This window comes from Protomyctophum parallelum (genome assembly GCF_964188405.1).
Source record: "Protomyctophum parallelum genome assembly, chromosome: 1".
In the NCBI taxonomy this organism is placed as follows: Eukaryota; Metazoa; Chordata; class Actinopteri; order Myctophiformes; family Myctophidae; genus Protomyctophum; species Protomyctophum parallelum.
In genome coordinates, this window is record NC_139697.1 from 5,805,204 (window position 1) to 5,832,697 (window position 27,494).

General features: G+C 42.4%; 1 protein-coding gene across 5 annotated transcripts in view; it reads right to left on the reverse strand.

The window, feature by feature from the left end:
* Positions 1 to 27,494, reverse strand: part of snx13 (sorting nexin 13) — a 49,827-nt gene that overhangs the window by 12,451 nt on the left and 9,882 nt on the right. For all 5 annotated transcript variants that reach the window (XM_083786416.1, XM_083786415.1, XM_083786414.1 and 2 more), the window contains exons 2-16: positions 15,735 to 15,847; positions 14,543 to 14,645; positions 13,672 to 13,761; positions 10,875 to 10,996; positions 10,468 to 10,586; positions 9,682 to 9,786; positions 9,489 to 9,577; positions 8,964 to 9,047; positions 7,522 to 7,660; positions 5,200 to 5,288; positions 3,591 to 3,690; positions 2,905 to 3,098; positions 1,934 to 2,038; positions 985 to 1,117; positions 13 to 50 (exon numbers count right to left, since the gene is read on the reverse strand). In XM_083786416.1, coding sequence (XP_083642542.1) covers positions 13 to 50; positions 985 to 1,117; positions 1,934 to 2,038; positions 2,905 to 3,098; positions 3,591 to 3,690; positions 5,200 to 5,288; positions 7,522 to 7,660; positions 8,964 to 9,047; positions 9,489 to 9,577; positions 9,682 to 9,786; positions 10,468 to 10,586; positions 10,875 to 10,996; positions 13,672 to 13,761; positions 14,543 to 14,645; positions 15,735 to 15,847 — 1,623 coding nt within the window. The remainder of the gene's footprint in view (positions 1 to 12; positions 51 to 984; positions 1,118 to 1,933; positions 2,039 to 2,904; positions 3,099 to 3,590; positions 3,691 to 5,199; positions 5,289 to 7,521; positions 7,661 to 8,963; positions 9,048 to 9,488; positions 9,578 to 9,681; positions 9,787 to 10,467; positions 10,587 to 10,874; positions 10,997 to 13,671; positions 13,762 to 14,542; positions 14,646 to 15,734; positions 15,848 to 27,494) is intronic.

Sequence of the window (27,494 nt, forward strand, 5' to 3'; positions counted from 1 at the left end):
AATCTAACTTACAAGGCTTATACTTCCTGTTGGAGAGCCGTTGAAAGATTCTGTGGAGTAAAAGAGATTAACAGCTTTAGCAAGTTAAAGTATAAAAGCAGCTGAGCTGACTCTACTGAATGGCTGAAGAAGTTACCTAGATGGACACAGTAGTTAAACCGAGGGAGTGTTGAGCCAAAAATAGTAACACACACACATACAGGCTAATGTTGACTAGTGTTAAGGACCTTTTGACTATTAAACACATTGCCTGCCATGTATTAATAAATTATTTTGCCTCGGGTCGTGAACCAGACGTTGGCTCACAGATAAGCAATCCAATCGCGGGAGGATCGCGGGCCACCCGAGGCATGACTTTCTTACAATTTACAATGTAGGCATTTAGCAGACGCTCTTAATCCAGAGCGACTTACATTTAAGCAAGAACAAAAGCATGGGAATACATCACATAAAAGCATTTATCATGAAACATGCGTAAGCTAAGAAAGTAACAGTGGAATATCTATATAATGAAACTATACATACACTATACATATAAACTATACATATTTACTACTATGCTATACATATGTACTATGGCGTGCTGTGACTATATACTATACACAAACAGTATTAAAACAGTTTAAGAGCCATAAACGACAAGACGTTTTATTGCCAATTATAGACCGGATGCCACGGTCGACAAGACGTGTTCTTTTGAAAAAAAGGGGAAAAAATCCATATTTTGAAAATTCCTCTAATCTGGTGTACAGGTGATGACATGCACATTACATTGCATTGCATAATAGAATTAAAATTTCTTTCTTTTTTTATAATGGAATTGGCAACCAAAGCCTAAACTGGTGACCACCAGGTGGCGCTGAAAGAGTTCAGCGACCAGCAGCGACGTGACCGGAATCAGCCACAAATAAAGCTTTTATTGATGATCTTGGATTAGAATATTATATTACAACAAATATAAAAGGGTGTCAAGATCACACAAACCTCCTTCTCCGTCATCTGACCCCCTGTAGCTGGGCTCTTTCAGCATGTCCAGCTCAGCTAGCATGCGAACGTAAAGAGGACTCTGCTTGAAGGACGGGTAATAGCGCTCGTCTCTAAGCATCATGTCATACACCTGGAGGAGGGAGTGCGGTGCACACACAGCATCATGTCAAACAGTGTATGTATGTATGTGCAAAAATACTTATGTCACTCACAACACATACTGCATGCAGGGGCGGCACTGGCTCAGGAGGTAGAGTGGTCATTTTGGAATCAGAAAGTCACAGTTCAATCCCTGGCTCCACCTGACTTTGTGTTGAAGTGTCCCTGAGCATGGCACTTAGCCCATTCTGACCTGAGATCAGATTCATACGAGGTTTCCGCCGGACACACACTGGTCTGATTAACCCATTCTGACCTGAGATCAGATTCTAAAAATGTCAGTCGTTCTTCGATTTTTTCAAAAATAGCAGACCTACAAGCTCGTATCGCGCCACTCGGTGGCGCGATATGAGCTTGTAGATCTGCTATTTTTCAATAGCTGATGCTGACACCAAAATGGGTGCCCGTTCAGAATGGGTTAACTGCTCCTGATGAGCAGGTTGTTGTGGTGTTGCAAGTACCGTCAGGAGGTCAATGTACAGTATGTGTGAATGGGTTAATGAAATGCACATTGTAAAGTGCTTTGGAGATATATAAATATATACGCTAAATAAATGCACCATTTACCATTATTATAAATACTGTATGACATGATTAAATAGTATTTATTTATGATAATATATGTTGTGCAGCCCTATGAAAGGCAGGATCTCACAAAAAGCAGGGAAGTAGGCATCTCAAACATGTTAGTATAATACATTAGAAAAATAAATGTTCCTATGGGCGTAAAAATAACTGATACCGATTTACTGTACACAACTTTCACTATGCATACAAGCCGGCCCACCTTTCGCTGGATGTCGTCAAATATGTCCGGCGTAGGGTCGTCTTTCTGCAACTTCTCTCCCAGTTTGACCACTGACGCCTCGTCCACCTGCACCCTGGGAGACGCCTGGGGAGGAGGAGGCGATTAGAGTTCCAATTTCAATCTCAATCACGTTATCGTGTTATTTCTAAGGTTTGACGTTATGTTATGTTGATGGACCTTGTTAGAGAGGTATAGTTCACAAGCTAGGTGCCATACATGTACTATTGATAGACTATCTTGTCCTAGAGGTACTAGAGATCAGAGTAACTTGTCAGTGGTGTACTTTATTAGACTATCTTGTCAGAGAGGTACTGTACTGTTCATAGACTCCCAGACAGTGCGGCAGCCTTCAGTAGGCCCTTATAGAGTGACTACCTTGTCAGAGAGGTACTGTTCATAGACTCCCAGACAGTGCGTAGGCCCTTATAGAGTGACTACCTTGTCAGAGAGGTACTGTTCATAGACTCCCAGACAGTGCGTAGGCCCTTATAGACTATCTTGTCAGAGAGGTACTGTACTGTTCATAGACTCCCAGACAGTGCGGCAGCCTTCCGTAGGCCCTTATAGACTACCTTGTCAGAGAGGTACTGTTCATAGACTCCCAGACAGTGCGTAGGCCCTTATAGAGTGACTACCTTGTCAGAGAGGTACTGTTCATAGACTCCCAGACAGTGCGTAGGCCCTTATAGAGTGACTACCTTGTCAGAGAGGTACTGTTCATAGACTCCCAGACAGTGCGTAGGCCCTTATAGAGTGACTACCTTGTCAGAGAGGTACTGTTCATAGACTCCCAGACAGTGCGTAGGCCCTTATAGAGTGACTACCTTGTCAGAGAGGTACTGTTCATAGACTCCCAGACAGTGCGTAGGCCCTTATAGAGTGACTACCTTGTCAGAGAGGTACTGTTCATAGACTCCCAGACAGTGCGTAGGCCCTTATAGAGTGACTACCTTGTCAGAGAGGTACTGTTCATAGACTCCGAGTGCGGCAGCCTTCAGTAGGCCCTTGGTTGTGCTGGGCTGCTTCTTGCCGTCCTTCTGCCAGCACTGCATCACCTCCAGCTGCTGCTGGGCCGTCACCCGGTAGCCTTCCACCGTCAGCCAGAAGAACAGCTCCGCCTGGGCCCCCGCAGCCTGCATGAAGTCTGAAAAAGGATTCTTGTCACTTTCATTCTGTTGCGCTACTCAATCTCAGGTCTGCAGTGCACCCTTTCACAAATTAGAGCAGGATATTATTTTTTTTCTGCCCAGCCATAGTAGCCGTTTACTTTTGCAAAATAGACACTAGTCAAATACAGTACCACTCGTGTTAAGACAGTTCAATAACATTCTCTCGTGGTTTTAAACCTCAACAACCAAAAGGCATTAGAAAGGTTAACTACTGACTGGTGGCATCCACCCACACAGTAAATCTCTCTGATACGAGACCAACGCTCCACAACCTGACCCCGGCAACATTGTTTGTGCACAATGGATGTGACCTTTGCATTTCTTAATATGCACTGCATTTAAATGCAGGGGTATGTAAGAAATGAAAGATCATCTTGCAGTTGTATTCATATTCATTCGCTGGCTACAAGCTTAAGCTCAATTGAGACCCTAGGGTGACGTTAAGCAGCAGTGTGATGTGTAGTTACCCATGAAAAACTGCAGGGCAATGTTGTGGATCAGGATGTGTTCCAGGGGGATGATGCACAGCTTGCCAAAGCTTGCTGCCAGCTTCAAGGTATCTACCTCCTACAGAACACCATGACAGAAGAAGCCAGGTTTAATCAACAGAAGCCAAATGCAAGTGTTTCCCCGCAAGCTCTGATGGTGGTAGTGGCCACCACAACTAGCACGATAACTACAAATGTTTTGTTTGAGGACTATATTAAAAGACAAGATTCATACAATATTTGTGCAGGTTGCGTTCATTTTATTATGGGAAGAGCATGCCTTTTTCCACCCTAATTGTCTGTGTGATTTATCTAAATGGCATTAACCCATTCTGACCGGGCAGCCATTTTGGTGTCGGCATCATGTTATGCTTTAGCTATTGAAAAATAGCAGATCTACAAGCTCATATCGCGCCACCGAGTGGCGCGATACGAGCTTGTAGGTCTGCTATTTTTTGAAAAATCGAAGAGCGACTGACATTTTTAGAATCAGATCTCAGGTCAGAATGGGTTCATCAGAACCAGTGTGTGTCCGGCGGAAACCTCGTATGAATCTGATCTCAGGTCAGAATGGGTTAAGAGGAGTTGCCACTATGAGGACACTCGCCTCAGCACCGTGTCATAATTTCATGAACTGTGTTTAATACTTACTGTGCACGTCATGTCACTTTGAGTAATCATGCATCACTCTTTTGCTTTGAGGAGGCATACGTCACTCTTTCACTTTGTGTTGGCACGCATTACTTTCTTTTTTTTAGTAGCCCCCATAAAAAATAAAATAAAAACCTGCACAAATCATGTAGGCGATTCATTTCGGATTCAGAATGGCACATTTAGCTGAAGGCACACTGCTTCCTCTCTTTGTCTGTCTGTCTCCCTCTCATCCGGTTCATTTCTCCCTGAAATCCATTCATACTTTGGTTTGTTTCCTGACCAAATTGTCAATTGAAAAATTATCTCTGTGATCTATGCTTACCTCTGGTCCAGTGTGAAATACTACTATAATATCTACAATCTACGATTAACATACGATAGACCTTTATTGATCCCCAGGGGGGAATTAACAGGAGTAAGAGTGCCACACAGAAACAAGTAAAAATAAGTGTCAAGACCAATATAAAACCTAGGATAAAAGAGTCAGGCATGGTAGAGAGTCAAAGAGTCAGTAATCCAAATCAACACACAGCAGACACTCCCAGAGTCAAGGCACGAGTCAGTAATCCCAAAGAACAGAACAGATGGTGCATGATCTAGACTGTACCTACACACTGAAGGAGGTGTGCTGAAACGGTTTTGTACGTCTTCCGTGAGCGAAAAAGTAAATTAAAAATAGAAAGTGGTTTTTAAAGCATTTGTCCTTTTTTGTCTCATTTACTTCTGATAACTATAATCTGAAAATGGTTAACATTAACAACACACTTCACACACTTCAAGTCATAAGTATGTGAATAATTAATATTAGAACCCATGATATTAAATAAGGCAAAATTGACAGTACTGATACATTTGTGAACTGACTAAATGGTTCAGACAGAAATATAATTCCACAGCAGTGTGACTCTATGGGAGATGTGCAGTACATTCTCACCTTGCCAGACTGCAGTCTCTGGATTCTCATCTCACACAACTTCTTTACAAACAGCAGACTGTTTATCTGGTTCTTAATCACATTGATGTCTGGGAGAAGGAGAGAGGTGTCAACAACGTGGTTTGCTCAGATGTCTTTTCAGTTCTTATGTACTGTGTTGACCACTCAAGCTGTATTTTATATTTCATTGTACAACGTTGTCAACCTGGCAAAAAACAGCAGCATCGGCAGGCTCTGCTAGTTTTGAATGTTTTTAAATGTTTGAAAACATGCACAAAAACAGGGAAGCCAGGTTGAAAGCTGTACTGTAAATCTCATTCTATGGACACCACTGCAAAAAAATAAGCTTTATGGGTATTCATTCAGGCATTCTTCTCTTATTGCATTTCACTTTGTAATTGTCAAATTGAAAAAGAGAAGAAGAGGAACAGTATATGTGTTTTTTTATGTGTGCATGTATTTGAACTGGTGTACGGTTCTGTAATGCATCATGTTATTCTGCTTGTATGAATTGGCGCTTGTTGCTCTGAATACATGTGTGTCTGCATGTTATTGAATCAGTGTGTAGTACTGCTGGTGCATGTGTGTGTGCACCTTTGTGTGTGTGTGTGTGTGTGTGTGTGTGTGTGTGTGTGTGTGTGTGTGTGTGTGTGTGTGTGTGTGTGTGTGTGTGTGTACACCCACCAGTGGTGGAAACTAAGTACATAAAAGTAAATGCATTTTATTTTCAAGTACAATTTTCAGGTATTTGCGCTTGAGTATTTCCAATTTCCAGACCAGTACTATTTGTACTCTACCATACCATACCATACCATCTTTATTTCTATAGCACATTTAAATAACAACAAGTTGTTCCAAAGTGCTTTACAATAAAATAATAAAAATCACAACTTCATTTAAAAACAAACAACATACAGTACACAGTGTCACTTTCAACATCAAAAAGCTCATACTATGCTAGGAAAAGCCAAAGAATAAAAATATGTCTTGAGGCGTGATTTAAACACCTGAAGAGTGGGGGCCTGTCTTATGTGCAGAGGCAGCTCATTCCAGAGCTTGGGAGCTGCGACTGCAAAAGCCTGGTTCCCTCTAAGCTTCAGCCTTGATTTAGGCACCACCAGGAGAAGCTGGTCAGAGGACCTGAGGGTCCTTGTGGGAACATACTTTTTTAGTAGTTCAGAGAGATAAATGGGTGCCAAACCATTTAAACATTTAAAAACAAAAAGCAAAACTTTGAAATCAATCCTGTATCGCACAGGAAGCCAATGGAGGGAGGCTAGTACAGGACTAATATGGTCACGCTTACGTGTACCTGTAAGCAACCGTGCGGCGGCATTTTGGACTAACTGTAAGCGAGATATGGAGACCTGGTTGACTCCAATATACAGGGCATTACAGTAGTCGAGGAGGGGTGTCATAAAGGCATGGATAACAGTTTCGAACACAGGGCGGGAAAGACAAGATTTAATCTTTGCCAGCCTTCTCAGCTGGAAGAAGCTCTTTCTGACCGTTTCTTGACCTGTTTGTCCATTTTTAGATCAGAGTCTATTTTAACGCCTAGATTGGTGGCAATTGGCTTTAAGAAAGGCTCAAGGGGACCTAAATCACCGGGAGGAAACACATTGTTGTTTGGCCCAAACACCATAACTTCGGTCTTGCCGTCGTTAAAGTTTAAAAAGTTTAAAGCCAGCCATGCTTTTACATCCTCCAGGCAAGCGAGCAAGGGTTTTAAGGAGTCAGGGTTGTTACGTTTCAGAGGCAGGTAGATTTGGCTGTCATCAGCGTAACAGTGGAAGGAAACACCGTGTTTTCTAAAAATAGATCCTAGGGGGAGCAGGTACAACATAAACAAGATTGGACCTAAGATCGAACCCTGTGGCACCCCGCAGTTGAGGGATGCTGTGGAGGATGTAGCGTCCTAGGGTGACACAGAGACTTCTCCCTGACAGGTAGGATCTGAAAAACTCCAGTGCTGACCCTCTAATGCCAACCCAGTGCTCCAAGCGAGAGAGCAAAATGCTGTAATCTACCGTGTCGAAAGCGGCAGTCAGGTCCAAGAGTACCAAAATAAGAGAATCACCAGAGTCCGTAGCCAAAAATATATCATTAAAAATTCGTATGAGTGCAGTCTCAGTACTATGGAGGGTTTTGTACCCAGACTGGAACACTTCTAAGATGCCATGGGCGTTCAGATGGGGCATCAGTTGGGCCGGGACGCATTTTTCCATAACTTTCGAGTTAAATCTCAGAGGACAATATTGTACTTTTACTCTACATTTATTTGAAAACTTCAGTTACTTTGTAGATGTGTATAGTACCCACCGTCCCCAGCAGTGTCCAGAGAGCGGAGATACGCCAGCTCCTCCAGGACCTTGTCTTTGACCGCCTCCAGCTCAGGAGTCTTGTCCGTCAGCTTCAGGATATTCATGAAGGCCTCGTAGTTACAGCTGGAGTCACGGATCTACACACACAACACATGTTCTATTATTTTTCAAAGCTTCATTCTCATTTCATTATACTATGCACGTTCTTACCCTGCCCTGACTGATTTGCTGCATGTGGTGTTTTTATTTCTTTTATGTTCAATTTTGTTCTTTGCCACTGTTCTATCATTTTAACTACTTGTGTTTTTTTTTTTTTTTTTTAAGATATTTTTTTGCGGCTTACGCCTTTTATTGATTTTTGAAGGGACAGACAGTAGGCTGACAGGAAACGGGAGAGAGATGGGGGGATGACATGCAGTAAAGGCCGTGTCGGGTCCGGGAGTCGAACCCGCGGCACACTGCGACTGGATTACCAGTCCGGTGCCCAGACCGTTACGCTACGGCCTGGGCCATCTACTTGTGTTTTATTGTATTATATTGTTGTGTCCTCTGTGTGAAGCACTTTGAGCTGCATTTATGTATGAAAGGTGCTATATAAATAAAGTTTATTATTATTATTATTTATTATTATTCGTTGCTGTCGGGAGGAAACCACCTAACTCCATTTTTTGAGCTGTTCTTTTTTTCCCCTTTCCATAAAATCAGTGCTATTGTGTGTTGTTTCAAAAAATATTGAACCAATGAAAATAAGTAAAAAATTGCTTTGGACAAAACCTCCATTGGGCCCTCAAACTGCCTGCTAAAGCAGCTAACTCCACCACCACTTCCCCTCTCATGGAAGAAATTGACAATATATAAAGTCACAACGCCAACTTTGATGAGGCAGTATTGCTTTGTTTTCAAAATATAAGGTTTCTTAATTTCCTGAAAAATGAACATTTTGTAGTTGGTTGGTGGTTTCTTCCCAACTGCAGAGATATATCTTTCTTCCCGGTTGATGAATGAAAGTGAGTTTCTTTTTTATTTCAAAGTATTGCTTTGAAATTGAATGGAAATCCAATTGCATGAACTCTCTCGAAACCGAGGCCTAAGTTTGTCCTCTATGTACTGTATCCATACTTCTGTTCTGTGTCTAATTACGATTACAGGTTGTTGTGCTACATAATTATTATTCAAAGCATTTCCATAACTAGAATTTATTTTAAAGCCATGCAAACATAGACCTTACACACTCAGTTAAATTAGCACCTGGGATTTTACAGTGCATTGGGCAAGGCCTAAATACAATAAGAAAAGACAAATGTATACAGTATAAGCTGCACAGCAATGTGCAGGAGGTCTATTACATGTACACTACCCATGCATATACTTTTGACCAATAACAATAAAACAAAATGTAAGCAGCCAGAGCTATGGACAGTTAGGATTTGTATGTCTCACCATCCAGATGACAAACTGGTTGATGTAGTCTGGGTCACTCAGCTGGTCGATTAGAGGAAGCAGCACACCACGCGCCAACACTTCCTATATGCACACACACACACACACACACACACACACACACACACACACACACACACACACACACACACACACACACACACACACACACACACACACACACACACACACAGAAGTCAGCATATGTGCAAAATGAATGCATCATGATTGATGGCAGTGTGCATCAAAGTGAGCTGGCGTGAGGTCACCGTCTTTGTTGGTTTTAATTAGTATTATTTACATACAAGATACATAGATAGGATATATTTTGTGGTTAGAATTAGAGTTATACCCGATTTATATTTAGTCGTGCACTGAAAATACACAATCTGCAAGATCACTCATGCTTTAGTTTCAGGGTTACAAATGGAAACTGTGAAAATGGCATGTGCAAAATTTTTATCCTCAAATGTTTGTCCTAAAAAATGTACTACAAACGTGTGTGTCCTAAGTTGTAGTACTCACCCTGAGGAAGTATCTCATGTTCTTATTGTGGAAATCTCCAGGAGGTAGTAACAGATACAACAGCACCTCACACAGGTCTCTCAGGAAACCTGACACACATACAAACACACAAGCATTAGCACTCGTCTCTGCCATGCCGGGGGTGTGGAATGGAACGGCGACATGATGGACCGCTAACGGTGAACCTGCTCACCTTCCTCGTCTTTATGCGAGGTGCACACCACGTCTCGACAAATCTTCCTCTCCAGCTCCACCTCCGCCTCGAAGAAGGAATCCACCAGCTCCTCCGTCACGTCCCCTGGCCACCAACAATTCCGTTCAATTCTCAATTCAAAGGGCTTTATCGGCATGAGGAAACATACATTGCCGAAGCAAAAAGTGGAACAATGCATAAAAAGTGGCATAATGCATATTGAGAGAGAGAGAGAGAGAGAGAGAGAGAGAGTGCGAGAGTGTGTGCGTGACTAGGGATGGAGCTCGATAACCGATACCCGGAAACATTTCGATAAGCAGCTTATTGAGTACCCATTATCAATAAGCTTTTGGCTTATCAAGCTTGTTATTGAGCATAGCGGCATAGTGGCCCGGTCATGTTTAAACAATCAAGACAAGAGGCGATCAAGAAATAAATGCCAACCATCGCTGTCCGGGTAAACACAATTACGCTTTTAAAGTTAAGTGGCGGTACATATATTAACCAGTTAACAGTTTCTTTAATATTATTTTATTGGTAAAAAGGTCAATTGCCTTCTGTCTGAACAGTACTGTATTTGAAGGCCCTAATAAAAGATACTGGTTCCGTTCAGAATTTATTGTCTCCCGTCTTTCCACAAAATAATAGAAAATGCTCAATAGTGGGCTCGAGAAGCCTGATCGATAAGGTGACCGTTATCAATAAAACGTAACGAGCTCCATCCCTATGCGTGACTGCGTGTGTGTGTGTGTGTGTGTGTGCGTGTGTGTGTGTGCGTGTGCATACTCTGCTTGTCCTCTCTGTCTCCGAGGCGGTCCTGAGCCTTCCTGAAGACACGCAGGTGGGTGGCAAAGTCATCAACCAGACGAGTGGTAAAGTAAGGCTGCCAGTCCACCTCCTTGGACCTACACACACACACACACACACACACACACACACACACACACACACAATATGACCATAGCACATGTTTAAAGACATATCTGAAACTAGGAGGCCATACGTTTGAAGCCAACTCTGTCATAATCCAATGAAGTGCATTCATTTTCCAGTACATAATATGCCTCGATTCATTCAGATCGCCCCGTAGAATGTATGGGTACTCTGTGTAGTGTGTGTGTTTGTGTGTGTGTGTGTGTGTGTGTGTGTGTGTGTGTGTGTGTGTGTGTGTGACTGTGTGTGACTGTGTGTACCTTGTGGAGAACTGGACGAGGGCATTCTGTACCGTCTGTCTGATCTCCAGCAGGAAGGACTCATCTTCACTCAGAGTGTAGTACCAATATTGGATGTAGTCCCTCAGACCAAACTGGATCACCTAAACACACACACACAGAAAGAGGGACAAATATAGAGGACAAGACAGGGGCCAGGGGCATTAAAGGACAACTTTAGTTTTTTTCAACCAAGGTTCATGTTGTAGGTTGTTATTAGAGAAAGTAAAAGATGAGTGTTATTCTTTTTCCATTTGCTGCTTTCTTTCGTTTTAGGGATTTTAGCTGTTTTGTACAGGGGGGCGGGGGCATTCGAACATGGTGCTAAATATGTATTTATTTACAAAATATTATGGAGATTTATTTTTTTATTATTTACTATAGCCCTAATAAACCCCAGGAAATTACATCTGGCCACAAATAAATCACAGGATCTACTGAATGTGAAGGTAGCCTACTGGGGGGAAGCCACACTGTGTCATAGGCTCAATGTCAGTTTGACACATTCAGTAGATCTCGTGATGTTTTGTGGCCAGATGAAATTTCCAGGGGTTTATTAGGACTATAGTAAATAATTAAAAAATAAATCGCTGTAAAATGTTGTAAAAAAATACATATTTAGCCCCATGTTCGAATGCCCCCGCCCCCCTGTCAAAAACAGCTAAAATCCCTAAAACGAAAGAAAGCAGAAAATGAAAAAAAAAGAACACTCATCTTTTACTTTCTCTAAGGTTTTTTGAACCTTGGTTGAAAAAAAACTAAAGTTGTCCTTTAAAGCAACACGTTAAGAGAGGAGAGGGGCAAATTGTCCAAACTTCAAATGAAAGGTTGCATGCCTTTACTGAAAGAATATTCAATTTAAGCTAACTGTACCTGTATGTGTACATATGTACTGTATGTTATGTTGCACCTATGTGTCTTTTTTACTGTGTACTTGCACTGCTGTAATGTTGTAGTTAACTTGTATGTATAGGACCCCCTCTAAAACGAGATGCTCCATCTCAAGGGGCCATCCTCTCAATAGAATTCTGACAACAAAATGGTACCACATGCCTTTAATTGGAATAGGTACAATGTCATATACATATTTAGACACAGACCTCACCAACACACACATGCATGCACACACACACACACACACACACACACACACACACACACACACACACACACACACACACACACACAGTCATACAAACACTTTATACGTCACATACAGTAGCAGAGCCACTTTATTAAATTAAGACTAAAGATTGCAATGATTGGTTTAAAAAAAGTAGTGTTCTCTTTTATAGTTAATTTGCTGCTGCTGCTGTAATCAGAACACAAGATACTGTAGAGAACAATGCAAAACTTAATATCATCACACACACACACACACACACACACACACACACACACACACACACACACACAGAGAGAGAAAGAGACCGATAGAGGTCGAGACTGGAAGAGTCAGGGGAGAGAAAGAATGCCAGCGAGAGAGAGAGAAAAAGGTTGACATTGACAGGGTGACAGAGAGAGAGAGAGAGAGACAGATAAAGAGAGAGCTACATAGGCAGATATTGAAAAAAGTGAAGTAAAGAGAGTGAGCGTGAAAGGGAGTGAGGAAGAATGTGCCAGACACGGCTAGATTTCAATCGCCTCTCTGGGAGAGCGAGCGTGACACGGAGGTTACATCGTGTCTGTCATGCGTAGCCGAGCAAAAGTGCATGGCACACATAGCGCTAAAAACACATTCTCTGGGGTGGAGAAACAGATACAGAGAGAGAGAGAGAGAGAGAGAGGAGAGAGAGAGTAGTCAGGAGGAGTAGTGACTGTCATGTGACCACAACAAAGTGCTGTGTCTGCAGTTCACTCAGCCTGCCAGCCTATGAATTACTGGACCACACCTTCAAAGCCCCCCCCCCCCCCCTCCATATTTCAACATGGATTCAGTATGGAACTATGACTATGTAATGAGCTAACTATATACCCTAAGATGGGGAGGGAAGACAAGACGCCCTGCTGGTCGTTTCTAGGTCTTAGCCCATGACCAAGGGTGATCGAGCCTTTGCAGTCACAGCAATCTGAAACGACTCGTTTGAACCCATTCTGACCTGAGATCAGATTAAAAAAATGTCTATTACATCCTGACAGTTTCATTATTAACCCATTCTGACCTGAGATCAGATTTAAAAAAATGTCAGTCGCTCTTCGATTTTTCAAAAATAGCAGACCTACAAGCTCGTATCGCGCCACTCGGTGGCGCGATATGAGCTTGTAGATCTGCTATTTTTCAATAGCTAAAGCATAACATGATGCCAACACCAAAATGGGTGCCCGGTCAGAATGGGTTAAATCCTCTTAAAATTTTTTTTTTATAAGAAAGTATTTTTTCAATATTTGAAGCCATGTTTTCTTCTTTTTACCGTTTTGTCAATATTGCTTTCTTGTTTCCCATGTCTTACTTCGTTAAGTTGTTTTGATAGTTTACATAAAAAAAAAGAAACATATTATAACATTGTTAAAAAGATGCTATACAAATAAAGCTGTGTTGTTATGGATATAAAACTTTTTACAGAAAGGTCCAGTAGGATGTATAAACCTTGTAGTTCCTACATTTCTGGTTAGACACTTTTTACAGTATAGTTATTTTTGCTTGATTCTATCTCTTGATAACTGTGAACGACACAGATACAGATACAGACCTGCATGCACTCACACAAACCGTTAGCTGTAAAAATTAATGGAAAGCACACACACAGAGAGAGAGATATGCAGAGAGAAAAATCCATACTTGTTGTAAGGGTTCATCTATGAAGCTGGAGCCAGTCAATCTCCTGTCAATCTTTATGGCCTTCAACTCCAACTTCATTTCATCCAAAGTCTGACAGAGAGAGATGAAGAGAGACAGAGACATTTATCAAATCAATTACAACTTTCATTATGTCCGACATAACTGCTCGGCACGGTGCTTCCAGGAAACTTGATGAACCACTACTACTCAACTTGTTTGCTTTGGCAAAGGCGATCAATGCATCACAATCTGTTTTTATGTGTGTGTTGGTCTATGCACTAGCCATAATCCTATTGCTCCTTCCTTTAGCACATTTTAAATGCCACTACTGCAGTCAGCCGCTAGCATTCACCACTCCACTCCAATCCAATTACTTTATATAGTCTCATCTGTCACTTGTACATTACGTGCTCATGCGTGCGTGTGTGTGTGCGTGCATGCGTGCAGGTACACGTGAGAGATGAGGTTAGGGAAAAGGGAAACAAATATAGTGAATGTAAATCATCATCCATCCATCCATCCATCCATCCATCTTCAACCGCTTATCCGTAGTCTGGTCGCAGGGGCAACAGCTCTACCATTGAGCTCAAGACTTCTCTCTCCAGAGCAACATTAGTAACTTCATTCTCTGGGATCCTGAGGCGGTCCCGTCAGATATTGGAGACCCTCCAACTCATCCTTGGTCGACTCTGGCCCGGGGTCTTCTTCCAGCGGGACGTGCATCAAGGTTCTAGGGTTCTCGAGAGGCAGCCTAACCAGATGCCCGAACCATCTAAGCTGGCTCCTTTCCAAGTGAAGAAGCAGTGACTACTCTGTAGATGGTAATACAAACTACTGTACATAAATGTGTCCATCGGTGTACTGTAGTTACCTTGAGAATGCCAATTTGTGTAGGTGGTAGGTAGGAGTGCTCGCACTTCTCCAGGTGTTTCTCGGAGTTGATCTTCCCATAAAGCAGAGTGACCGCAAAGCCCCTGAAAACCACAGTGAATAGAAACAGAGATGGTTATACCCCATGGCAGGGGTTGACACTAATGTCACAGAGACAATTGCCCACCGGGCAAGCACAGGTCATGTTCTACTTGCACAAAGTAAATTGTTCATTATAAAAATGATAGTTAAAATTTGAAGTACCGTTCAATTTAACGCTTTTTAAAAAACTTTCTGGGTCTGTGCAATATTACCTCAATTGTTATGCTATGAATATGACTATGGGATATTTTTACAGTGAAAACAGAACATTATAGGTAAACAGTGCTCTTATTTTTAAATTCCACAGACCAGAAGACAAAGCTCTCTGGCGACGTTCAGGTGCTTAGACAGATAGCGTGAGTTGTGTTTATAGACAAGCACTCAAACGAGTACTTAGCCGGTCGGGCAACCTGAAAGCAAACTCCACCTGCCCGAAAGTTTTATTTACCTGCCAGGGGCAGGTGCCAGGTGGGCAACCCTTGTTGTATTTACCTGCCAGGGGCAGGTGGGCAACCCTTGTTGTATTTACCTGCCAGGGGCAGGTGGGCAACCCTTGTTGTATTTACCTGCCAGGGGCAGGTGGGAAACCCTTGCATTAAAACATGGATTTCAATGTAACTTTCCACTTGGTCTGGTAGACTGGTACTTGGATCTAGGTCATTGTAATGGCTTCTCCCAATTGCTAGAGTAATGTTTATTCCATGGTTGATATTGAACATATAACACCAACACAAAGTTTCTACTAAAAGAGCCTAATGCCCCAAATACATGACAAAAACACTAGCATGTGATAAAATAATCTAATCCAATCAATGTGGTAATTGAAAACTAATGTACTCCACAGTGTCAATATTAGCCTCCACACCATGCAGCGTCTTTTTATAACACAGGGTAAAGTTGACAAGAAAAGTTTTAAAATGAATAAAAATGTATAATGAAAATGATTTATTTAAAGCCTTATATATATATATATATATATATATATATATATATATATATATATTAGATTCAGACTACTGAATTTGTCAGACTGTGTATACTGTGTACAATCAATCAGGTCACACTCCACCTAAAAAATTACTTGCACTCACCCGCCAACAAAGCAGAAGACATAGAAGGCCAGGTAGAATATGGCGAAAGGTCCAAAGGTCACCAAGAACAGCACCACGCCAAGACCCCCCCATCCCCAGATGGACAGACTGGCCTGCAACACAAACACACATGGAAAAACATTCATTTGAGTTATCACATTTTAACTAACTTTGCTGACAGAGTCACGGTGTAGACGACATGTGGGCTGTTGGGACAGTGGACGAGAGGGTAAATAGCCTACTGTAAGTGGTGATCCAAGCATCGTTCAAAGCTCATCTCACACCAAGCTCAGGCAGAAATGACTTGTTTAATAGCCATTTAAAATGATTCATTAACCTCTGATCAAAAACAAAATCCCAAGATCACAAGGCGCAACCATTGTATGGCATTGAATGGCATGATCAAAAGGCTTATTGTATCAGGCTTCCTCTGAACAAAACAGAATAAAATCAACTGGTCAACACTTTGACAGGCTGACCAGGGGACCTATTTTTGGAGGGCTATACTAGCCGGAGCAATGTTAAAAGGTAAACAGACCGACGGCGCGTTCATATATGGATTAAACATTATGTCTACGCTTATGAACGTAGTTGGCCAGAACAATTACAACAAATAATTAAGAAAACGCAATAGACAATAAAGAGAAGTTTGTTTTGAGGACTAAAACAAACATTAGCACCCGTTGCTTAAACAAACATTATGTTGTAATTGATGTTGTAAGATGATAAGAGCGCCCCTCACTTCACACGAGTGTGATTCTTTATTACAGAGGTACTGTATGTTGTGGTATTGCAAGTGTGCGTAGGTAGGTGTGTGTGTGTGTGTGTGTGTGTGTGTGTGTGTGTGTGTGTGTGTGTGTGTGTGTGTGTGTACATGTGCTTATACTTTTGTTAGGATCAGATGTCACCATGAGAGCAAAAAGATTAGGAAAATCCTGGAAACTGAGGCCATTTTGTAAAAGTAACGGCGTTCGGTTGCATTTAGGATATGGGATGTAGGGGTGAGGGGTCAAGGTTATGTTTAGAGATAAGGAGGGTAAGATACTGTCCTTCCAACAGTATACGTGTGTGCGTATACGTGCGTGCGTGCGTGCGTGGACCTGAACATATGTTCCACATCCTCAGGTTTCCTGTTATTGTCAGGAAAGGAAACTAAAGTCTGGGCCCAGGGCCTGGTTGTTTAGAAGTAATCTGATTGGATACCATCCATATATATATATATATATATATATATAGTAATATTGATTTGGTCATCTTGAAGAGTTTGCATCTGGAATCTGGATCAGGGTTGTGAACTTGTGATCCAAGCCAATTTGGCTTTGAAATACCGGCACAAAAGTAAGAATGCTTACCCAGGTCCAAATAGTGGGATAATGGCATTTCCAAATCAAGACCCAAACTTAACCTTTTGACTAGCATTGTCCACTCTCTTACCCTCTGCCCTGATATGTTGCTTAACAAGCTTTAATACTACATCTCTAGGATTTACCGATTTGTTTTCACTATACAGGGCAGGGCTAAGCTTGATTACTAAAACGCACTTCTCATCGGGATCCCTAGTAAGAGCTTTCAGGATCTCCAATACATCCGGAACACATGCAGCGCTGCTAAGACCCTGATGAGTGTGTAAATATGAACGCGTCAGTATCACACCCGTCCTCCATTCAATGCACTCGCTTCCCATGGCATGTCCTCAGATCAGCACTCAGATCAGCCAACGCAGGGAAACTGGAAGTACCCTCACTAAAAACGCCGGAACAACGCTCCACACGTCCCAAACTCTTCTCCCTTCTGGCTCCAAAACTGTGGAATGCACTTCCCATTGCAGTCAGAACTGCAGCATCACTCCCAATCTTCCGCCGTAGCCTGAAAACCCACCTTTTCAGACTCCATCATGGCCCATAGCACTTACCCTAACCCCTTAGATAGCATTTCTGTTGGCTTAGATAGCATTTGACACAGACTTATAGCATGTTATGTAGACAGCACTATAATTGTATTGTATATAGTCATAGCACACCATAGTACATATGTATAGCATAGTAGTAAATATGTATAGTGTATATAGTTTCATTATACAGATATTCCACTGTTACTTTCTTAGCTTACGCATGTTTCATGATAAATGCTTTTATGTGATGTATTCCCATGCTTTTGTTCTTGCTTAAATGTAAGTCGCTCTGGATTAAGAGTGTCTGCTAAATGCCTAAATTGTAAATTGTCCTCCCTGACAGAATAAAAGATTTGCCTATTCCATCACTGCATCCATGGCAATGTGAAAAATTAAGAACAGGGTCTATGATAGGGATCAACAAATGATTAGCCTTTTTTCGTGAGTTGTATTTATTTGAATACACTTGAAATTCAAATGTGAAGGTAAAGTAAACCAGCCAAAGAAGCCATCATTAATACACTTGAAATTCAAATGTGAAGGTAAAGTAAACCAGCCAAAGAAGCCATCATTAATAATAACACAATCAGTGTTGGGATTCCTTCAAAATAGAAGCTCTGGCGTGCCAGAAAGACATGTCCGCTTTTACTCTGGAACCCCCACCAGACCGTCTGGCACTAACAATCATACTCACGCTCAGAGACACTTGGATCAAGTCACTTGTTCATTCTCATGTTGGTGGAACTGTAACTGAAACTCTTGGCAACAGACTTTATATACAGAGTTGCAACCACATTCCTCGCTGTTCAGAGTAGTTTGTTTGCAGTAGTGTAGCCAAGTCTACATTGCACTAGTGAATCTGCAAGAGAGAGAGTGCTATGAAGAGCATATCAAAAGCGACCTCCAGTTCATAAAACATCTTCTGAGTGTTTGCATACTGTGTGGCAATAGCCGGCACTCGGCAGCAGCTGGGAGGCCGTCATCATCCCATAGCTTGCGGGGCTGTAAACATGGAGACAGCTGTAACCATGGCGACCATAAATCCCATAGCCCAAACTCTGAATCACCGGCGTTACATTAACACAACTTGCATGTTGGGAAACTGAAAATGGGCGTCGTTATAATGTTATAAAATTCAGATGAACTGCTCCAGCCACTGAAGAAAACAGGGAGCTTGTTTTGCTAACGAGTCTGCAGTATACTCAAGATCAAGAACATTGTTGTAGGGGCGCCGCTGGCCTAGCGGTTAAGGCACATACCATATATAAGCTCTAATGCAACATGTCGCGGGTTCGATTCCTGAGCCCAACAACGACCTTTTCTGCATGTCACTCTCTGTCTCTGTCCCCTGTCTCTTTAGTGTCACCTACATGCAATCAGACTGATGCAGGCAGTGGTGCAGTGTGCTACTGGGCTCGTCACACTTGTTTACATAACCTGTCAAACTACCATAAATAAAACAACATACTGTATTGTCTCCCGGAGACGGAAGAGCCTGCTCCAGCAGTTTTCCACCAAGGCAAGGGGAGTCACTCCAGCAGGTGCAGGGCGTGTCAGATAGAACTGGGCCATGCATAGCATGCAGCACCATTGAATTTAAAGTCCCATGAGGGGACACTCATATCCACAATGGTGAAAGGTTATTAACAGAAACCAACGTTTCGACCTGTAAGGTCTTCTTCAGGGAACAACTGAAAGCCATGATTTGAGCCACATTTGATCATACAGAAAATGGTTTGTATTCAATCATACGTACAAAAAGATCCCTGAGGACACATAAGAGTAAGACAACTGTTCTTTAAGGCAAGCCATAAGTAGCCATTGACAATAGAATAATATGCATTAGAGTAGCTGCCAAATGGGTTCGGAGTTCGGACTTGGAGATGTTGCCTAGTGAGCTTGCTATGTATAGCATGAGGGTAAGTCGTAACACACAAGGAGGCTATTGTTTTCGGAGACAATGTAGAGCTCGCTACTGTCGAGGATTTCAGCCAACGGTACACGTGAGTTCACAGCACAGAACATAATGCTACTGAGCAGCAGCACTGGAATGACAGGTGCACATACATTAATATTAAAAACAGAAATAATGGAAGTGCAAGTGAACGGAAGCTCTGCTCCTCATAGTTTGGGCCTACCATTAAACATGATAGCACAAGCTACTGTCCCTGCATTTACGGGGTGAAATTATGTTAAGAGAATGAGATATCATGACATTTATAGATCAAACAACCATATTAACTACTCAGTTACTTAATATTGTTGATAGTGTGATATGATATCTTCCGTCCTTCGTTCCTTCCTTTCCAAATGTGCCAATGATTGTAAGGGCTGCACCTTTTCATCTAATTCCCATGACTCCATTTTGCTTCCCCTGGCCAGGGACCTGAGGAAACAACTAAACAAGTGGAAGTGATCAAGATTATTTTGGCAGTTATGTTTCCTCATTGAACAACATCTAAAACAATTATATTTTCAAACGGACTATATAGCCCAGGCAACAATGCCTTTATCTTCTGACTAATTGTTAACCTAATGACCTCAGTATAACAAATGGCCTTAAATCCTATCAGACACTATAGTTCACCAGATATAAGACACAAAACTGATAACCTTTTTACACCAAGTACCATCTAAGAAAATAGTTCTCTCCAAGTACCACCATAAAAATACAGTAGCGTACATCCATCTAAGCGCAGTTAATTAACACACACACACACACACACACACACACACACACACACACTTAGTTTGCAACTTTGCCACTTTTTACAGCGGCTTTGCTGCAATGCGCGAGGCCAATAGCTTTAATGCTGCTGTAAGGTTAGGTTAATAATAGCCTGAGCTAACGTGTTAGGTTTCTGGTCAAGAGGGGCGGGTCGCGGCAGAGATTTGCGCACGCCCTGATTGGATCTCATCGATCTGTCCGTCACCCCCGGCCCCTCCTCTCCCCCCCTAGTGCAGCGCTACGTCACATAATTTGGAGCGACGCCCACCCGGAAGGGTTGACTCCCACTTTTAGACCAGAGCGGCCAATGCGTTCCTCCAGGCTTTAAATTTTTGCACCAACAAAAATGAAAGCCTGGTACCGAGGCTAGGACTTAGTTCAGTTTGTCTCGTTATTAAAAGATTAACTCTTTTCAGTAGGCTACGTTTGTTTGGTTGTCAAATGCATTTCATTCATTCACTGTCTGTAGGCAACGTTTCTGTTTAATCCCAGTTTTAGGCGTCAAATTAAGTGGTGGTGGGTTTGTGCCATTTGAACGGAACCAATTGGTGCTGGGACCAGCCCGGGTGCGATTTCACTGGCGCTCCTGGAGCAAGTGCTGTTCTGTGATCCAAGACATCCACAACTTCAGCTACTTGCTGCTGGTCAAACTAATCTCCTCTTGCCTTTCACACTTAAAGAGTTACAGTTTTAAGCCACCATTGCACCATTTTAAGTGTATTAGCCACCGTTTAAGCTTGTTGTGATTGTGAAAGCATCGTCGAAAACAAAGCCAACATAAACACGGCACTGACAATGTATTAATATACAGGTTTTTAACCCATTCTGACCTGAGATCAGATTCATACCAGGTTTCCAACTGGACACACACTGGTCTGATTAACCCATTCTGACCTGAGATCAGATTCTAAAAATGTCAGTCGCTCTTCGATTTTTCTAAAATAGCAGACCTACAAGCTCATAGCGCGCCACTCGGTGGCGCGCTATGAGCTTGTAGATCTGCTATTTTTAAATAGCTAAAGCATAACATGATGCTGACACTAAAATGGGTTCCCGTTCAGAATGTATTAATATACAGGTTTTTAAATCCCATTTCAATGATATTATTTTATTTTATAGGCCATCTCAGTCCACATTTTTCTTCTTCGGGGGGATTCCACTGCGTACCATGAGAGGAGGCCTCGCCTACCAGCGGTGGTACAGTACGTCAGTACGTGTACCACCGGTAGATAACCACTGCTTTACACTATCCGGAGCGGATGATATCTTACGTCGTGTTATCTTACGTCAGTAGTCACTGGTTACTTGCGCAAGCAGAGCGTGCAAGTACTGCGATCGGCTGGGTATGTATGTATGTATGTGTGTGTGTGTGTGTGTGTGTGTGTGTGTGTGTGTGTGTGTGTGTGTGTGTGTGTGTGTCGGGGTATGTATGTCAGTGTCCTCCAACAGCCAATAAGGAACCACCATTCTTGGTGACGTAACTAAGTTTCAAGGTTGGTACTGTATAAGGTCAATAACGGGTCTAAAGGATTTAGAACAGCAGTTGTATTTATTAGACATCACTAGCACTCAAAGTAGAGATCATAGTACAATACAAAGCGGTGATGCCAGTGGTGAGCGCACGTACTGTACAAGCAAGTTGGCATCTCGACAGAGTGCATTTATAGGGGCGGCGGTGGCTCAGCGGTAGAGTGCCTGGATGGTAACCGTAAGGTTGCCAGTTCGAACCCGGGCTCCCCCAGAGTTACTGTCGAAGTGTCCTTGAGCAAGACACTGAACCCCTAATTGCTCCCGATGTGCTAGTTGGTGCCTTGCATGGTTTCCGCTGCCATCGGTGTATGAATGTGTGTGTGAATGGGTGAATGTAATGCACAATCTCTGTAAAGCGCCTTGGATAAAGGCGCTATATAAATGCACCATTTACCATTTACCATTTATAGTTTGTACTGTAGTCATCAGGCCGGAAACCCTCAAATCGGAATAAGAAATACCCAAAATAATTCCCTGCGTCATAATTTTAGGGCCTACCCAATAAAAGCCTTGATGTGGTGTATGACTCCGAGAAATGTTTTTTCAAGTACTTCTTGGAATAGTTTGTTGAAACAACAAACAGGGGGACCATAACTCCAGGGGGGGGGTTTAAACCACGCCTAGACCGGATCACAGCGATTTAGGAACAGGCTTTACTCCGATGTGGAAAGCCTACATATACTAGTGATGCGATGTTACAGTAGATCAATTGTAAGGCTGAAAATGACTCAGACGATGTGAAGCATGGCAGTATGCATCGTCAGGGCTGCAGAATGCATCCAAACAGGCTGGGCCTCTTTCGCAAAACACCACTTGCAAGCCTGCAGGGACAATGGGCGTAGGTTTGGGCCAGGGGCCTGGATAGGAAGGAAGAGACTACGCTCACAGAAATAGGGTTGTACAAATAAATGTACACTACAGACTACAGTATCAGGAACAGAAAAGGGTATATGGTTTCTGACACTGGTCCTCAAGGACCCCTGGCAGAGCTGGTGTTCTATTGTAACAATTGATTGATTGATTGATTGATTGATTGATTGATTGATTGATTGATTGATTCATTGATATTAACAGTTCAAGGAAATACAGATCAATACAAAATCTGCTAAGAGTATATAATACCAGAAAAAGCACCAAGATGTTTACATAAGGGTCCTCCATTTTCAATCCATCAGAACATTTAACCCATTCTGACCTGAGATCAGATTCACACGAGGTTTCCACTGGACACACACTGGTCTGATGAACCCATTCTGACCTGAGATCAGATTCTAAAAATGTCAGTCGTTCTTCGATTCTTAAAAAAATAGCAGACCTACAAGCTCGTATCGCGCCACTCAGTGGCGCGATATGAGCTTGTAGATCTGCTATTTTTAAATAGCTAAAGCATAACATGATGCCAACACCAAAATGGGTGCCCGGTCAGAATGGGTTAAAGACATACATACAAATACAATATATTACACATCTATGCAAAAAAATCATCATATATACACCGTTAGAAAAAAGGGAAAACGTGTACAGTACTGTATAGAAAAATAGGGGCCAGTTTCGAATTGCAGCCACCCGGCCGTAAGCGCTCTTTGAGAGAGGTTTTGAAGAAGTCTACGGATTCACATTTCTGCCAGGGCATTCCACATTTTTAGTGGCATAGGAGCTACATTAATTTAACCGCTTGTTTGAGCTGAATCTGGGTAGTACGTGGTTTGTGGAACTCCCTCTGGTGTTGTGTGATCGTTGACTTTGTTGACATTAAAAACTGCATTCACATTGCATCCTTTTCGCCACTGCACTATAGTGGCTAAAATGTTGTACGGTTTCCTGAACATAGCAATTAGTCTTACCATAAGAGGGTCTCAAAAGTAAAGTTTGGAATAGTGGTATGAAGGTTCTTCAGTAGAGCTTTTCACACTGGCATTTCTATGGCCTGAGCTAACCCTAAACCCAATTGGTTACAGGATACTGGTTTAGTAATGTAAGCAATTCACACTTCAGATAAATCAGAGCCCATGATGGTTTACTACTGCACAAATTCACTCACAGCACACAACTAACACACTTAACAGTAGCCTATTCAAGCTCCATCTTTTATAACAAACATTAACGTTCTATGGCATTCATGTTCTAACCTGGTTTCACACTAATGATTTTTGGGGATAACCACGGTCTTTGTTTTGAGCTATGGGACGTTCCGAGCTGAGGGTTGGTATATCCCTGACCCTGATCTTGTAACCATAAAGGACCCTGGGCTAAACATAATGTGAAAAATGTACTACTATATACTGGCCTTAACAGACACTTCTACGGAACCATTGTAAGTGTATGGTTGGTCACAGGTGTAGCCTGAGTCAATATAGAAGCCATCATTCATATGCACGGCATTGCACTCACTCGCATGCATGCACATTGCACACTGACTGACACTCACACATCTTGACAATGTTAGGGCTGTATTCACCCATTCTGACCTGAGATCAGATTCTAAAAATGTCTTCTATGCCTAAAATGGGTTAAGCATTATGCAATATTATGTCCTGTCCCAACTCCCAACAGACAACACTTTGTAAGCCATATCAAAGCAACAAACTTAAAAATAAACCCATATCAAACTCGAGAGGGATGTTTATGTAGTCCTTATCGGGCTCCACCTTCCCAGACTTGACCTGGACTAGCGCCAATAATATGTTTACAATTCACCTTGCCTTCTCTCTGAGAGTAAGCATAGACAAATGGAGCTCTCCACTAACTGACAGTGTTCTCTAAAGCAGTGGTTCCCAAACGTTTAACTCAAGGCCCAAAACAGCCCGGGACCCAAAATAGTGAAGATAAAAGCAGATCTACAAGCTCAAAATGCATCGACCTTGTAATGTAGACGGCTATTTTCACTACTTCTTTAAAGATTTGTTTTCCAATTCATGGAATTTCTTAGATTTTTATTTGATTTCTTCATGAAATTACTGGAAAACAAGAACTGATCAATTATCTTCAGTAGCGGCTGCCTTACATCTCCAGAATTGTGCTATGAAATGTAAATATCTGTCTATCTGTATTTGTGTGTTTTGTGTACTGTGGAAACAAGTTAACTCTGACTCTGTAACTGTGACAGTGTAGCCTTAGCCTACTACAAATGGAACCAAAGGACCCTTTTATAACAATAAACTCTGACATTGTATTTGTACAGTCTCAGGTAGCACATTCTCCAAACCATTATATGTCACACCACCTCACGCACAGCAGTAGTAGTAGTGTTTACATTGGCTTGGCAGGTATTAAAGAACATCTCCAATATGTGTCAAAATCACGGGGGTCCGCGGATCGGCGGGTCCAACGGGGGTCCCCGCGGAGGTCGGCACGGGGGTTTGCGGTAGTCTGCGTGGGGGTACGGTACACGGTTACAGTGACTCGACTGAGACTCAAATGTGTTACTGTTATATCAGCGGGTGCAGCTCCGGTGTGCTCTGCTCTCATGCAGGTCTACGCACTGTTATGCTGAAATTTGTTAGCCTTAACCCATTCTGACCGGGCACCGATTTTGGTGTTGGCATCATGTCGTGCTTTAGCTATTTAAAAATAGCAGATCTACAAGCTCATATCGCGCCACCGAGTGGCGCGATACGAGCTTGTAGGTCTGCTATTTTTGAAAAATCGAAGAACGACTGACATTTTTAGAATCTGATCTCAGGTCAGAATGGGTTCGTCAGACCAGCGTGTGTCCAGTGGAAACCTTGTATGAATCTGATCTCAGGTCAGAATGGGTTAAAGAATTCAGAGGCATCATGGCGGCGGTGCCGCTCCCGTGAACGGTTAAACGATGGAATTAAAAGTGTCTGGAGGAGACGAGGCAGCCAATCAGAACTACTCGTCAGACTAGCATGTCGATCTGTCGTCTAGTTTTCATGGGCTTTCATTGACCAGCACTTTACAAGCCGCTGCTAAAAAATAATTGAATTTGTTTTAAATTCATACACAATCTTTTCTTTTTGAAAAGGTTTTGAAATAATAATTAAAAACAAAATGTGGAAAACAAAACATAATACCCATGAGAATGTCTCTGCGACCCACAAATCGGTCCGACCCACTGTTTGAGAACCGGTGCTCTTCTAGTCTACAGTACCTCGTCCTGTCTACCAGCAGACCATTACGGTCATCATCAACATGTATTACTACCTGGCCTGGGTATCTGCTGCCTGGCTCAGATAACACACACACGCGCACACACGATAACAGAAAGCCAAAGCCAGGCCTCATGACCTTCCATAATCACTATAAAAAGGAGCTACTGTCAACTGAATCTACTGAGACTCCAAGAGCTATGTTTCTTCTTCTTTTTTTTTGTTTACTAATACCTAACACTTCTGCCTTCTGGTGCCGGGGAATCTTTCCGAATAAAGGCGCTAGAGTGTTAAGCAGAAGATTTCCAATGTAGTAATCGAAAGTGAAATCTTCCATTAGATTACTACATTGCGCTAGTAAGTCTGATCTAGCTTTAGAAGTGTTAGCACATTCAGATGGTAGGACGTGAGGAAACGTCATATGAAATACAACCGATGGATCGAGAGGATGTGTACACTACACACGTCCTAGTTCTTTTTTATTGATATCAAACATCAAATACAAATTTTCCTTTTTTGGGGGGGGGGGGGGGGGGGGGGGGGGTTGGCCTCTCCTTCTGCACCATACTCCTTGCTGTTTCACGCATGCACACTGCCGTTCACTTCCTTGTTTACCGCTCAGAAAGAAAGGCTTGTCTCTCCTAATCTAGGGAGCTCTCCATGGTTTTGACCACATGGGCATACTTCTTCATTTCTGACTTCAACATGCCTCTCGTTTAGAATATTAATGCTTCTAGAGAGACTTTGTCGTAATTATTATTATTATGCTGAGCAAGGAGCTGCCTAGCAACAGCCGTTTCCAAAAAAAGTGATTATAACAACCACATTTTATATCAATAAAAAAGACCATAAGACGTCCCCACAGGTCCCAGGCACACCGCGGTTTTATTTAACGTCCTGGGCATCAGAAGTGTTAAAGCAAGAACTTAGGATCTGTTAAGCCCGGCCCCTAACCACATCAAAGGGTCACCATGCAACTCCTTGGGTCCGAACGGTTGCAAGGAGTTGCATGGTGACCCTTTGGTGTGGTTTGGGCCATTGAATTCCATGCGTTGAATCACTTGGGACATGCGTCAACGTGCAACAGGACATATCACACTGCTGGGACAACGCTAAAACCGTCTCGTCCCTTTGGTGTGGTTTAATAGGGCTTTATGTTAACCAGTGGTCAGTTACCAACTGGAAATGTATTAATTAATTAATATGACTAAGAATAAGAAGACTTTCATTAACTCGTTAACTTCAGAGGCACATTTCCAATAGTAGTGGGGTCAGTGCATCAGCCAAGATCATTCAGTCCCAGAGAAAGTATTTGAATGTAGTTACTTCAAAGCCTATACTAGGGGGTAATGTAAGACATGTGTGACGTCCATAGTGCAGTCACAGTGTGTCAATGAGTGCTGTTCCGTGTTGAAGCTGTCTCCTGAGTCATTGCAGCTTACAGGGTTTAAACATGGACCATCTGCTCCAGTGATCCACACCCAATCATAACGGCAACA